This window comes from Panulirus ornatus, chromosome 8, assembly GCF_036320965.1.
Source record: "Panulirus ornatus isolate Po-2019 chromosome 8, ASM3632096v1, whole genome shotgun sequence".
NCBI classification, from domain to species: Eukaryota; Metazoa; Arthropoda; class Malacostraca; order Decapoda; family Palinuridae; genus Panulirus; species Panulirus ornatus.
Window position 1 is genome coordinate 35,212,176 of NC_092231.1, and position 15,100 is coordinate 35,227,275.

Consider the following 15,100-nt stretch of genomic DNA (forward strand, 5'->3'; position numbering starts at 1 on the left):
ACACACGCAAATATACATACCTACACAGCTTTCCATGGTTTACCCCAGACGCTTCACATGCCTTGATTCAATCCACTGACAGCACGTCAACCCCGGTATACCACATCGCTCCAATTCACTCTATTCCTTGCCCTCCTTTCACCCTCCTGCATGTTCAGGCCCCGATCACACAAAATCTTTTTCACTCCATCTTTCCACCTCCAATTTGGTCTCCCTCTTCTCCTCGTTCCCTCCACCTCCGACACATATATCCTCTTGGTCAATCTTTCCTCACTCATTCTCTCCATGTGCCCAAACCACTTCAAAACACCCTCTTCTGCTCTCTCAACCACGCTCTTTTTATTTCCACACATCTCTCTTACCCTTACGTTACTTACTCGATCAAACCACCTCACACCACATATTGTCCTCAAACATCTCATTTCCAGCACATCCATCCTCCTGCGCACAACTCTATCCATAGCCCACGCCTCGCAACCATACAACATTGTTGGAACCACTATTCCTTCAAACATACCCATTTTTGCTTTCCGAGATAATGTTCTCGACTTCCACACATTTTTCAAGGCCCCCAGAATTTTCGCCCCCTCCCCCACCCTATGATCCACTTCCGCTTCCATGGTTCCATCCGCTGCCAGATCCACTCCCAGATATCTAAAACACTTCACTTCCTCCAGTTTTTCTCCATTCAAACTCACCTCCCAATTGACTTGACCCTCAACCCTACTGTACCTAATAACCTTGCTCTTATTCACATTTACTCTTAACTTTCTTCTTCCACACACTTTACCAAACTCAGTCACCAGCTTCTGCAGTTTCTCACATGAATCAGCCACCAGCGCTGTATCATCAGCGAACAACAACTGACTCACTTCCCAAGCTCTCTCATCCCCAACTGACTTCATACTTGCCCCTCTTTCCAAAACTCTTGCATTTACCTCCCTAACAACCCCATCCATAAACAAATTAAACAACCATGGAGACATCACACACCCCTGCCGCAAACCTACATTCACTGAGAACCAATCACTTTCCTCTCTTCCTACACGTACACATGCCTTACATCCTCGATAAAAACTTTTCACTGCTTCTAACAACTTGCCTCCCACACCATATATTCTTAATACCTTCCACAGAGCATCTCTATCAACTCTATCATATGCCTTCTCCAGATCCATAAATGCTACATACAAATCCATTTGCTTTTCTAAGTATTTCTCACATACATTCTTCAAAGCAAACACCTGATCCACACATCCTCTACCACTTCTGAAACCACACTGCTCTTCCCCAATCTGATGCTCTGTACATGCCTTCACCCTCTCAATCAATACCCTCCCATATAATTTACCAGGAATACTCAACAAACTTATACCTCTGTAATTTGAGCACTCACTCTTATCCCCTTTGCCTTTGTACAATGGCACTATGCACGCATTCCGCCAATCCTCAGGCACCTCACCATGAGTCATACATACATTAAATAACCTTACCAACCAGTCAACAATACAGTCACCCCCTTTTTTAATAAATTCCACTGCAATACCATCCAAACCTGCTGCCTTGCTTGATTTCATCTTCCGCAAAGCTTTCACTACCTCTTCTCTGTTTACCACATCATTTTCCCTAACCCTCTCACTTTGCACACCACCTCGACCAAAACACCCTATATCTGCCACTCTATCATCAAACACATTCAACAAACCTTCAAAATACTCACTCCATCTCCTTCTCACATCACCACTACTTGTTATCACCTCCCCATTTGCGCCCTTCACTGAAGTTCCCATTTGCTCCCTTGTCTTACGCACTTTATTTACCTCCTTCCAGAACATCTTTTTATTCTCCCTAAAATTTAATGATACTCTCTCACCCCAACTCTCATTTGCCCTTTTTTCACCTCTTGCACCTTTCTCTTGACCTCCTGTCTCTTTCTTTTATACATCTCCCACTCAATTGCATTTTTTCCCTGCAAGAATCGTCCAAATGCCTCTCTCTTCCCTTTCACTAATACTCTTACTTCTTCATCCCACCACTCACTACCCTTTCTAATCAACCCACCTCCCACTCTTCTCATGCCACAAGCATCTTTTGCGCAATCCATCACTGATTCCCTAAATACATCCCATTCCTCCCCCACTCCCCTTACTTCCATTGTTCTCACCTTTTTCCATTCTGTACTCAGTCTCTCCTGGTACTTCCTCACACAAGGTCTCCTTCCCAAGCTCACTTACTCTCACCACCCTCTTCACCCCATCATTCACTCTTCTTTTCTGAAAACCCATACAAATCTTCACCTTAGCCTCCACAAGATAATGATCAGACATCCCTCCAGTTGCACCTCTCAGCACATTAACATCCAAAAGTCTCTCTTTCGCACGCCTGTCAATTAACACGTAATCCAATAACGCTCTCTGGCCATCTCTCCTACTTACATAAGTATACTTATGTATATCTCGCTTTTTAAACCAGGTATTCCCAATCATCAGTCCTTTTTCAGCACATAAATCTACAAGCTCTTCACCATTTCCATTTACAACACTGAACACCCCATGTATACCAATTATTCCCTCAACTGCCACATTACTCACCTTTGCATTCAAATCACCCATCACTATAACCCGGTCTCGTGCATCAAAACCACTAACACACTCATTCAGCTGCTCCCAAAACACTTGCCTCTCATGATCTTTCTTCTCATGCCCGGGTGCATATGCACCAATAATCACCCACCTCTCTCCATCAACTTTCAGTTTAACCATATCAATCGAGAATTTACTTTCTTACATTCTATCACATACTCCCACAACTCCTGTTTCAGGAGTATCGCTACTCCTTCCCTTGCTCTTGTCCTCTCACTAACCCCTGACTTTACTCCCCAGACATTCCCAAACCACTCTTCCCCTTTACCCTTGAGCTTCGTTTCACTCAGAGCCAAAACATCCAGGTTCCTTTCCTCAAACATACTACCTATCTCTCCTTTTTCACATCTTGGTTACATCCACACACATTTAGGCACGAATAAAGTGTATATGAACGCGCACCTTCATAGAACATACAAAGCTCCATCAGCCAGGATTAAACCTGGGTCCCCTTGTGTAAGAGGCAGGCATGCTAACCGCTAGGCTAAGGGACTGTATAATAGGAAACAACTATTCGAAATACTAAGTACTCGAATACCCTTCGTCTCACAATGGTGAGCAACGGGGTCTATCGGTTGTTTCCGAACAGAACACATAGCCAGCTGAAAGCGTTTTACCGAACCTGACTGTACAACGCGGAGTTATATGAATACGAATAAAGTGTATATGAACGCGCACCTTCATAGAACATACAAAGCTCCATCAGCCAGGATCGAACCTGGGTCCCCTTGTGCAAGAGGCAGGCATGCTGACCGCTAGGCTAAGGGACTGTATAATAGGAAACAACTATTCGAAATACTAAGTACTCAAATACCCTTCGTCTCACAATGGTGAGCAACGGGGTCTATCGGTTGTTTCCGAACAAAACACATAGCCAGCTGAAAGCGTTTTACCGAACCTGACTGTACAACGCGGAGTTATATGAATATATATATATATATATATATATATATATATATATATATATATATATATATATATATATATATATATATATATATATATATATATATATTTGTATGTATGCATTTGTATGTAGCATTTATGGATCTGGAGAAGGCATATGATAGAGTTGATAGAGATGCTCTGTGGAAGGTATTAAGAATATATGGTGTGGGAGGCAAGTTGTTAAAAGCAGTGAAAAGTTTTTATAGACGATGTAAGGCATGTGTACGTGTAGGAAGAGAGGAAAGTGATTGGTTCTCAGTGAATGTAGGTTTGCGGCAGGGGTGTGTGATGTCTCAATGGTTGTTTAATTTGTTTATGGATGGGGTTGTTAGAGAGGTGAATGCAAGAGTTTTGGAAAGAGGGGCAAGTATGAAGTCTGTTGTGGATGAGAGAGCTTGGGAAATGGGTCAGTTGTTGTTCGCTGATGATACAGCGCTGGTGGCTGATTCATGTGAGAAACTGCAGAAGCTGGTGACTGAGTTTGGTAAAGTGTGTGAAAGAAGAAAGTTAAGAGTAAATGTGAATAAGAGCAAGGTTATTAGGTACAGTAGGGTTGAGGGTCAAGTAAATTGGGAGGTATGTTTGAATGGAGAAAAACTGGAGGAAGTAAAGTGATTTAGATATCTGGGAGTGGATCTGGCAGCGAATGGAACCATAGAAGCGGAAGAGAATCATAGGGTGGGGGAGGGGGCGAAAATCCTGGGAGCCTTGAAGAATGTGTGGAAGTCGAGAACATTATCTCGGAATGCAAAAATGGGTATGTTTGAAGGAATAGTGGTTCCAACGATGTTGTATGGTTGGGAGGCGTAGGCTATGGATAGAGTTGTGCGCAATAGGGTGGATATGCTGGAAATGAGATGTTTGAGGACAATGTGTGGTGTGAGGTGGTTTGATCGAGTAAGTAATGTAAGGGTAAGAGAGATGTGTGGAAATAAAAAAGAAGCGTGGTTGAGAGAGCAGAAGAGGGTGTTTTGAAATGGTTTGGGCACATGGAGAGAATGAGTGAGGAAAGATTGACCAAGAGGATATATGTGTCGGAGGTGGAGGGACCGAGGAGAAGTGGGAGAACAAATTGGAGGTGGAAAGATGGAGTGAAAAAGATTTTGAGTGATCGGGGCCTGAACATGCAGGAGGGTGTAAGGCGGGCAAGGAATAGAGTGAATTGGATCGATGTGGTATACCGGGGTTGACGTGCTGTCAGTGGATTGAATCAGGGTATGTGAAGCGTCTGGGGTAAACCATGGAAAGTTGTGTGGGACCTGGATGTGGAAAGGGAGCTGTAGTTTCGGGCATTATTGCATGACAGCTAGAGACTAAGTGTGAACGAATGGGGCCTTTGTTGTCTTTTCCTAGCGCTACCTCCCACACATGAGGGGGGAGGGGGATGGTATTCCATGTGTGGCGAGGTGGCGATGGGAATGAATAAAGGCAGACAGTGTGAATTGTGTGCATGGGTATATATGTATGTGTCTGTGTGTGTATATATATATGTACATTGAGATGTATAGGTATGTAAATTTGTGTGTGTGGACGTGTATGAATATACATGTGTATGGGGGTGGGTTGGGCCATTTCTTTCGTCTGTTTCCTTGCGCTACCTCGCAAACACGGGAGATAGCGACAAAGCAAAATAAGTAAATTAATAAATAAATAACTATATATATATATATATATATATATATATATATATATATATATATATATATCCCTGGGGATAGGGGAGAAAGAATACTTCCCACGTATTCCCTGCGTGTCGTAGAAGGCGACTAAAAGGGGAGGGAGCGGGTGGCTGGAAATCCTCCCCTCTCGTTTTTTTTTTGATTTTCCAAAAGAAGGAACAGAGAAGGGGGCCAGGTGAGGATTTTCCCTCTAAGGCCCAGTCCTCTGTTCTTGACGCTACCTCGCAAACGCGGGAAATGGCGAATAGTATGAAAAAAAAAAAAAAAAAAATATATATATATATATATATATATATATATATATATATATATATATATATATATATATATATATATATATATATATATATATATATATCAAAAATAGATGAGTCAGCTCTCTCATCCCCAATAGACTTCATACTTGCCACTCTTTCCAAAACTCTTGCATTCACCTCCCTAACAACCCCATCCATAAAAAAATTAAACAACCATTGAGACATCACACACCCCTGCCGCAAACCTACATTCACTGAGAACCAATCTCTTTCCTCTCTTCCTACACGTACACATGCCTTACATCCTCGAAAAAAACTTTTCACTGCTTCTAACAACTCGCCTCCTACACTATATATTCTTAGTACCTTCCACAGAGCATCTCTATCAACTCTATCCTATGCCTTCTCTAGATCCATAAATGCTACATACAAATCCAGTTGCTTTTCTAAGTATCTCTCACATACATTCTTCAAAGCAAATACCTGATCCACACATCCTCTACCACTTCTGAAACCACACTGCTCTTCCCCAATCTGATGCTCTATACATGCCTTCACCCTCTCAATCAATACCCTTAAATATAATCAATACCCTTAAATATAATTCTGGGAGCCTTGAAGAATATGTGGAAGTCGAGAACATTATCTCGGAAAGCAAAAATGGGTATGTTTGAAGGAATAGTGGTTCCAACAATGTTGTATGGTTGCGAGGCGTGGACTATGGATAGAGTTGTGCGCAGGAGGATGGATGTGCTGGAAATGAGATGTTTGAGGACAATGTGTGGTGTAAGGTGGTTTGATCGAGTAAGTAACGTAAGGGTAAGAGAGATGTGTGGAAATAAAAAGAGCGTGGTTGAGAGAGCAGAAGAGGGTGTTTTGAAATGGTTTGGTCACATGGAGAGAATGAGTGAGGAAAGATTGACCAAGAGGATATATGTGTCGGAGGTGGAGGGAACGAGGAGAAGAGGGAGACCAAATTGGAGGTGGAAAGATGGAGTGAAAAAGATTTTGAGTGATCGGGGCCTGAACATGCAGGAGGGTGAAAGGAGGGCAAAGAATAGAGTGAATTGGAGCGATGTGGTATACCGGGGTTGACGTGCTGTCAGTGGATTGAATCAAGGCATGTGTATGGGGGTGGGTTGGGCCATTTCTTTCGTCTGTTTCCTTGCGCTACCTCGCAAACGCGGGAGACAGCGACAAAGCAAAAAAGAAAAAAAAAAAAATATATATATATATATATATATATATATATATATATATATATATATATATATAGATAGATAGATAGATAGATAGATAGATAGATAGGTAGATAGATAGATATATATACTCGCCATAGTATGAATATCATTATTATCATAATCATTTTCATAACCATTATACTTAGTCGCTGTCTCCCACGTTAACGAGGTAGCGTAAGGAAACAGACGAAAGAATGGCTCAACCCACTCACATACACATGTATATACATAAACGCCGACACACGCACATATACCTACCTATACATTTCAACGTATACACACATGTACATACACAGACATATACATATATACACGTGTACACGTCAACACTTGCTACCTTCATCCATTCTCGTCGCCACCCCCAACACATGAAATGACACCAGATTCCATACGCGTGCGCTCGAGGTTACGCTAGGAAAAACAATGAAGGTCACATTCCTTCACACTAAGTCTCTAGCTGTCATGCGTAATGCACCGCATTTCCCCTGATGATGTGATTATTACACGAAAGTGCACTTGGGAACTTATCGCGTTTCATTTTCCGGTGGACTCATAGGAATATATATATAACACGAATATATTTCGTCATTTCTGTTGATATCTATCACAGGACATGAACAGTGAAACAACTTACGGTAACTTTTAAGCTGTACGTCTTGTAAGGATGCCTGAAGATGTTGACATCAATGGTAAAAGAGGTATTGGTGGTGGACAACCAGGCTGGTCCTTCGCCCCAGCAACCACCCAGGTCTACTGTGTTCTCATACACATCCCTGGACTGAGGAGGGTCAGATACTACGCCATGTGCAGGGATCTCCTCCTCCAGTAGACGACATGACCAAACATAAGACGTCAGCTGAAAAGCATAACAGATTAGGTTCTTTGAACATTAAATTGATTACTATACAAAGGAGAGTATCACTTTGTCAAGCTATCATTTGAAAGTAATTCACTCAAAGAGTTAATTACTATATGTTATGAATATTGTTATTAAACACATAACACGTTTTATGTATTTGTTTCTGGAGATAGGAGTAAACTCATCCAATAGCAATAATGACTTTGATCTACAGAATACGAATACTGTTGTTACATATTGTAAGTCTGAGTCAGAAATATTCTGGTTGCATATTGTAAGAATGGGTTAGAAATATCTTGACTGCACATTGTAAGTATGGGCCAGAAATATCTGGTTACATATTGTAAGTATGGGTCAGAAGCATTTGGTTACATACTTTTATTGAAAATCAGGAAATCTTTGTTATATGCTGCTGGTGTAGACTAAGCATCCTTTTTATAACACTACGTGTGTAGACCAGATATTCTTTGTTACACACTGTCAATGTAGACCAGATGTTCTTATCACATACTCAGTGTAGACCAGATATTCTTTGTTGCACAGTGTCAGTGCAGACCAGGTATTCTTTGTTACACACTCAGTGTAGACCAGATATTCTTTGTTACACAGTATCAGTGTAGACCAGATATTCTTTGTCACACTCAGTGTAGACCAGATATTCTTTGTCACACACTCAGTGTAGACCAGATATTCTTTGCTGCACAGTTTCATTGTAGACCTGATATTCTTAGTGACACACTGTCAGAGCAGACCAGATATTCTTTGTCATACACTGTCAATGCACATTGGATATTATTAATCATACACTGTCAGTGTAGACCAGATAATGTTTGTCACACACTGGTAGTGTAGACCAGATATTCTTTGTCACATACTGTCAGTGTACACTAGAAAATCTTTCTTCCATGTCTCTGTTGACGAAAAATAATGAATTAGATTATTCATCAAAGTTACGTACAGACGTGAGGCGTCATGCCACAAGCAAAACTTAGCCCAGTGCTTCCTCCCCTCCCAGCAACATACCGGAATCTCAGGGTAATCAGGGTCGTAGGAGATGCGTCCAGGGGTGAGGCTCAGGGTTTGTAATGTCCCACGACGGATCCTTGGTGACCCACCCTTGACCATCACCACCATGACTTCACTCCTCCCCACCTCCACCACTGACTCCCCGAGCAGCAGCGCCCACACTTCTATGCCAGAGAGATCTGCCAGGACAACAAGTCATGATCAATCGCTCTTCGCTGGTCAGTTACAATGTAGACTGAGGAGGCTTTAGTGGATATCATAAATTCTATACTTTTCAAATAATCTCTTCTTTTTTTTTGGGGGGGGGGTTGCACATCCTAAAAATGTGATATATAGGTAGGTTTGCGGCAGGGGTGTGTGATGTCTCCATGGCTGTTTAATTTGTTTATGGATGGGGTCGTTAGGGAGGTGAATGCAAGAGTTTTGGAAAGAGGGGCAAGTATGCAGTCTGTTGTGGATGAGAAAGCTTGGGAAATGAATCAGTTGTTGTTCGCTGATGATACAGCGCTGGTGGCTGATTCATGTGAGAAACTGCAGAAGCTAGTGACTAAGTTTGGTAAAGTGCGTGAAAGAAGAAAGTTGAGAGTAAATGTGAATAAGAGTAAGGTTATTAGGTATAATAGGGTTATCTAATTTGTATAAACCATCACTAATATTAAGATTATAATTCTGTGTATTTTTAACATGATTTAACAAGGCATTTGATTCTTGTATGTATGTATGACTCATGGTGAGGTGCCTGAGGACTGGGGGAACGCTTGCATAGTGCCATTGCAAAAAGGCAAAAGGGATAAAAGTGAGTGCTCAAATTACAGAGGTATTAGTTTGTTGAGTATTCCTGGGAAATTATATGGGAGTGTATTGACTGAGAGGGTGAAGGCATGTACAGAGCATCAGATTGGGGAAGAGCAGTGTGGTTTCAGAAGTGGTAGAGGATGTGTGGATCAGGTGTTTGCTTTAAGGAATGTATATGAGAAATACTTAGAAAAGCAAATGGATTTGTATGTAGCATTTATGGATCTAGAGAAGGCATATGATAGAGTTGATAGAGATGCTCTGTGGAAGGTATTAAGAATATATGGTGTGGGAGTCAAGTTGTTAGAAGCAGTGAAAATTTTCATCGAGGATATAAGGCATGTGTACGTGTAGGAAGAGAGGAAAGTGATTGGTTCTCGGTGAATGTAGGTTTGCGGCAGGGGTGTGTGATGTGTCCATGGTTGTTTAATTTGTTTATGGATGGGGTTGTTACGGAGGTGAATGCAAGAGTTTTGGTAAGAGGGGCAGGTATGCAGTTTGTTATGGATGAAAGAGCTTGGGAAGTGACTCAGTTATTGTTCGCTGATGATACAGCGCTGGTGGCTGATTCGTGTGAGAAACTGCAGAAGCTGGTGACTGAGTCTGGTAAAGTGTGTGAAAGAAGAAAGCTGAGTGGAAATGTGAATAAGAGCAAGGTTATCAGGTACACTAGGGTTGATGGACAAGTCAATTGGGTGGTAAGTTTGAATGGAGAAAAACTGGAGGAAGTGAAGTGTTTTAGATATCTGGGAGTAGATTTGGCAGCGTATGGAACCATGGAAGCGGAAATGAATCGTGGGGTGAGGGATGGCGTGAAAGTTCTGGAAACGTTGAAAAATGTGTGGAAACGTTAGGCGAAAGGCGAAAACGTTATCTCAGAAAGCAAAATTGGGTATATTTGAAGGAATTCCAACAATGTTATATGGTTGCGAGGCGTGGGCTATAGATAGAGTTGTGCGGAGGAGGGTGGATGTGCTGGAAATGAGATGTTTGAGGAGAATATGTGGTGTGAGGTAGTTTGATCGAGAAAGTAATGAAAGGGTATGAGAGATGTATGGTAATACAAAGTGTGTGGTTGAGAGAGTAGAAAGGGTGTTTTGAAATGGTTTGGTCACATGGAGAGAATGAGTGAGGAAAGAATGACAAAGAGTATATATGTGTCAAAGTTGGAGGGAACGAGGAGAAGTGGGAGACCAAATTGGAGGTGGAAAGATGGAGTGAAAAAGATTTTGAGTCAACTGGGAGGTAAGTTTCAATGGAGAAAAACTGGAGGAAGTGAAGTGTTTTAGATATCTGGGAGTGGATTTAGCAGCGGATGGAACCATGGAAGCAGAAGTGAATCATAGGGTGGGGGGGAGGGCAAAAGTTCTGGAAACGTTGAAAAATGTGTGGAAGTCGAGAACATTAAGTCGGAAAGCAAAAATGGGTATATTTGAAGGAACAGTGGTTCCAACAATTTTATATGATTGCGAGGCATGGGCTATGGATAGAGTTGTGCGCAGGAGGATGGATGTGCTGGAAATGAGATGTTTGAGGACAATATATGGTGTGAGGTGGTTTGATCGAGTAAGTAATGTAAGGGTAAGGGAGATGTGTGGTAATAAAAAGAGTGTGGTTGAGAGAGGAAAAGAGGGTGTTTTGAAATGGTTTGGTCACATGGAGAGAATGAGTGGGGAAAGAATGACCAAGAGTATATATGTGTCAGAGTTGGAGGGAACGAGGAGGAGTGGGAGACCAAATTGGAAGTGGAAAGATGGAGTGAAAAAGATTTTGAGTGATCGGGGCCTGAACATGCAGAAGGGTGAAAGGCGTGCGAGGAATAGAGTGAATTGGAACGATGTGGTATACCTGGGTCGACGTGCTGTCAATGGATTGAACCAGGACATGTGAAGCGTCTGGGGTAAACCATAGAAAGTTCTTTGGGGACTGTATGTAGAAAGGGAGCTGTGGTTTCGGTGCATTATTACATGACAGCTAGAGACTGAACCTGAATAAATGTGGCCTTTGTTGTCTTTTCCTAGCGCTACCTCGCGCACATGAAGGGGGAGGGAGTTATTTGGCTTTGTACAATGGCACTTTGCAAGCATTCCGCCAATCCTCAGGCACCTCACCATGAGTCATACATACATTGAATAACCTTACCAACCAGTCAACAATACAGTCACAACCTTTTTTTAATAAATTCCACCGGAGTTTTGATGTTATTGCAGTGGAATTTATTAAAGAAAGGGGGTGACTATATTATTGACTGGTTGGTAGGGTTATTTAATGTATGTATGACTCATGGTGAGGTGCCTGAGGATTGGCGGGATGCGTGCATAGTGCCATTGTACAAAGGCAAAGGGGATAAGAGTGAGTGCTCAAATTTCAGAGGTTTAAGTTTGTTGAGTATTCCTGGTAAATTATATGGGAGGGTATTGATTGAGAGGGTGAAGGCATGTACAGAGCATCAGATTGGGGAAAAGCAGTGTGGTTTCAGAAGTGGTAGAGGATGTGTGGATCACGTGCTTGCTTTGAAGAATGTATGTGAGAAATTGAGAAAACTTAGAAAAGCAAATGGATTTGTATGTAGCATTTATGGATCTGGAGAAGGCATATGATAGAGTTGATAGAGATGCTCTGTGGAAGGTATTAAGAATATATGGTGTGGGAGGCAAGTTGTTAGAAGCAGTGAAAAGTTTTTATCGAGGATGTAAGGCATGTGTACGTGTAGGAAGAGTGGAAAGTGATTGGTTCTCAGTGAATGTAGGTTTGCGGCAGGGGTGTGTGATGTCTCCATACTTGTTTAATTTGTTTATGGATGGGGTTGTTAGGGAGGTGAATGCAAGAGTTTTGGAAAGAGGGGCAAGTATGAAGTCTGTTGGGGATGAGAGAGCTTGGGAAGTGAGTCAGTTGTTGTTCGTTGATGATACAGCGCTGGTGGCTGATTGTGAGAAACTGCAGAAGCTGGTGACTGAGTTTGGTAAATTGTGTGAAAGAAGAAAGTTAAGAGTAAATGTGAATAAGAGCAAGGTTATTAGGTACAGTAGGGTTGAGGGTCAAGTCAATTAGGAGGTAAGTTTGAATGGAGAAAAACTGGAGGAAGTAAAGTGTTTTAGATATCTGGGAGTGGATCTGGCAGCGGATGGAACCATGGAAGCGGAAGTGGATCATAGTGTGGGGGAGGGGGCGAAAATTCTGGGAGCCTTGAAGAATGTGTGGAAGTCGAGAACATTATCTCGGAAAGCAAAAATGGGTATGTTTGATTTGATAGTGGTTCCAACAATGTTGTATGGTTGCGAGGCGTGGGCTATGGATAGAGTTGTGCGAAGGAGGATGGATGTGCTGGAAATGAGATGTTTGAGGACAATGTGTAGTGTGAGGTGGTTTCATCGAGTAAGTAACGTAAGGGTAAGAGAGATGTGTGGAAATAAAAAGAGCGTGGTTGAGAGAGCAGAAGAGGGTGTTTTGAAATGGTTTGGGCACATGGAGAGAATGAGTGAGGAAAGATTGACCAAGAGGATATATGTGTCGGAGGTGGAGGGAACGAGAAGAAGTGGGAGACCAAACTGGAGGTGGAAAGATGTAGTGAAAAAGATTGTGAGTGATCGGGGCCTGAACCTGCAGGAGGGTGAAAGGAGGGCAAGGAATAGAGTGAATTGGATCGATGTGGTATAACGGGTTGACGTGCTGTCAGTGGATTGAATCAGGGCATGTGAAGCGTCTGGGGTAAACCATGGAAAGCTGTGTAGGTATGTATATTTGCGTGTGTGGACGTATGTATATACATGTGTATGGGGGTGGGTTGGGCCATTTCTTTCGTCTATTTCCTTGCGCTACCTCGCAAACGCGGGAGACAGCGACAAAGCAAAAAAAAAAATAAATATATATATATATATATATATATATATATATATATATATATATATATATATATATATATTTTTTTTTTTTTTTTTTTTTTTTTTTATACTTTGTCGCTGTCTCCCGCCTTTGCGAGGTAGCGCAAGGAAACAGACGAAAGAAATGGCCCAACCCCCCCCCCATACACATGTACATACACACGTCCACACACGCAAATATACATACCTACACAGCTTATATATATATATATATATATATATATATATATATATATATATATATATATATATATATATATATATATATATATATATATATGTATATATATATATATATATACATATATATATACATATATATATATATATATATATATATGTATATATATATATATATATATATATATATATATATATATATATATATATATATATATATATATATATATATATATATATATATATATATATATATTTTTTTTTTTTTTTTTTTATACTTTGTCGCTGTCTCCCGCGTTTGCGAGGTAGCGCAAGGAAACAGACGAAAGAAATGGCCCAACCCCCCCCCCATACACATGTACATACACACGTCCACACACGCAAATATACATACCTACACAGCTTTCCATGGTTTACCCCAGACGCTTCACATGCCTTGATTCAATCCACTGACAGCACGTCAACCCCTGTATACCACATGACTCCAATTCACTCTATTCCTTGCCCTCCTTTCACCCTCCTGCATGTTCAGGCCCCGATCACACAAAATCTTTTTCACTCCATCTTTCCACCTCCAATTTGGTCTCCCTCTTCTCCTCGTTCCCTCCACTTCCGACACATATATCCTCTTGGTCAATCTCTCCTCACTCATTCTCTCCATGTGCCCAAACCATTTCAAAACACCCTCTTCTGCTCTCTCAACCACGCTCTTTTTATTTCCACACATCTCTCTTACCCTTACGTTACTTACTCGATCAAACCACCTCACACCACACATTGTCCTCAAACATCTCATTTCCAGCACATCCATCCTCCTGCGCACATCTCTATCCATAGCCCACGCCTCGCAACCATACAACATTGTTGGAACCACTATTCCCTCAAACATACCCATTTTCGCTTTCCGAGATAATGTTCTCGACTTCCACACATTTTTCAAGGCTCCCAAAATTTTCGCCCCCTCCCCCACCCTATGATCCACTTCCGCTTCCATGGTTCCATCCGCTGACAGATCCACTCCCAGATATCTAAAACACTTCACTTCCTCCAGTTTTTCTCCATACAAACTCACCTCCCAATTGACTTGACCCTCACCCCTACTGTACCTAATAACCTTGCTCTTATTCACATTTACTCTCAACTTTCTTCTTCCACACACTTTACCAAACTCAGTCACCAGCTTCTGCAGTTTCTCACATGAATCAGCCACCAGCGCTGTATCATCAGCGAACAACAACTGACTCACTTCCCAAGCTCTCTCATCCCCAACAGACTTCATACTTGCCCCTCTTTCCAGGACTCTTGCATTTACCTCCCTTACAACCCCATCCATAAACAAATTAAACAACCATGGAGACATCACACACCCCTGCCGCAAACCTACATTCACTGAGAACCAATCACTTTCCTCTCTTCCTACACGTACACATGCCTTACATCCTCGATAAAAACTTTTCACTGCTTCTAACAACTTGCCTCCCACACCATATATTCTTAATACCTTCCACAGAGCATCTCTATCAACTCTATCATATGCCTTCTCCAGATCCATAAATGCTACATACAAATCCATTTGCTTTTCTAAGTATTTC

At 41.7% G+C, this 15,100-nt stretch overlaps 1 protein-coding gene across 1 annotated transcript in view; it reads right to left on the reverse strand.

Moving 5' to 3' along the window:
- Positions 1-15,100, reverse strand: part of LOC139749898 (uncharacterized) — a 321,502-nt gene that overhangs the window by 143,881 nt on the left and 162,521 nt on the right. The window contains exons 24-25 of the mRNA XM_071664295.1: positions 8,650-8,831; positions 7,402-7,623 (exon numbers count right to left, since the gene is read on the reverse strand). Of these exons, the coding sequence (XP_071520396.1) occupies positions 7,402-7,623; positions 8,650-8,831 (404 nt within the window). The remainder of the gene's footprint in view (positions 1-7,401; positions 7,624-8,649; positions 8,832-15,100) is intronic.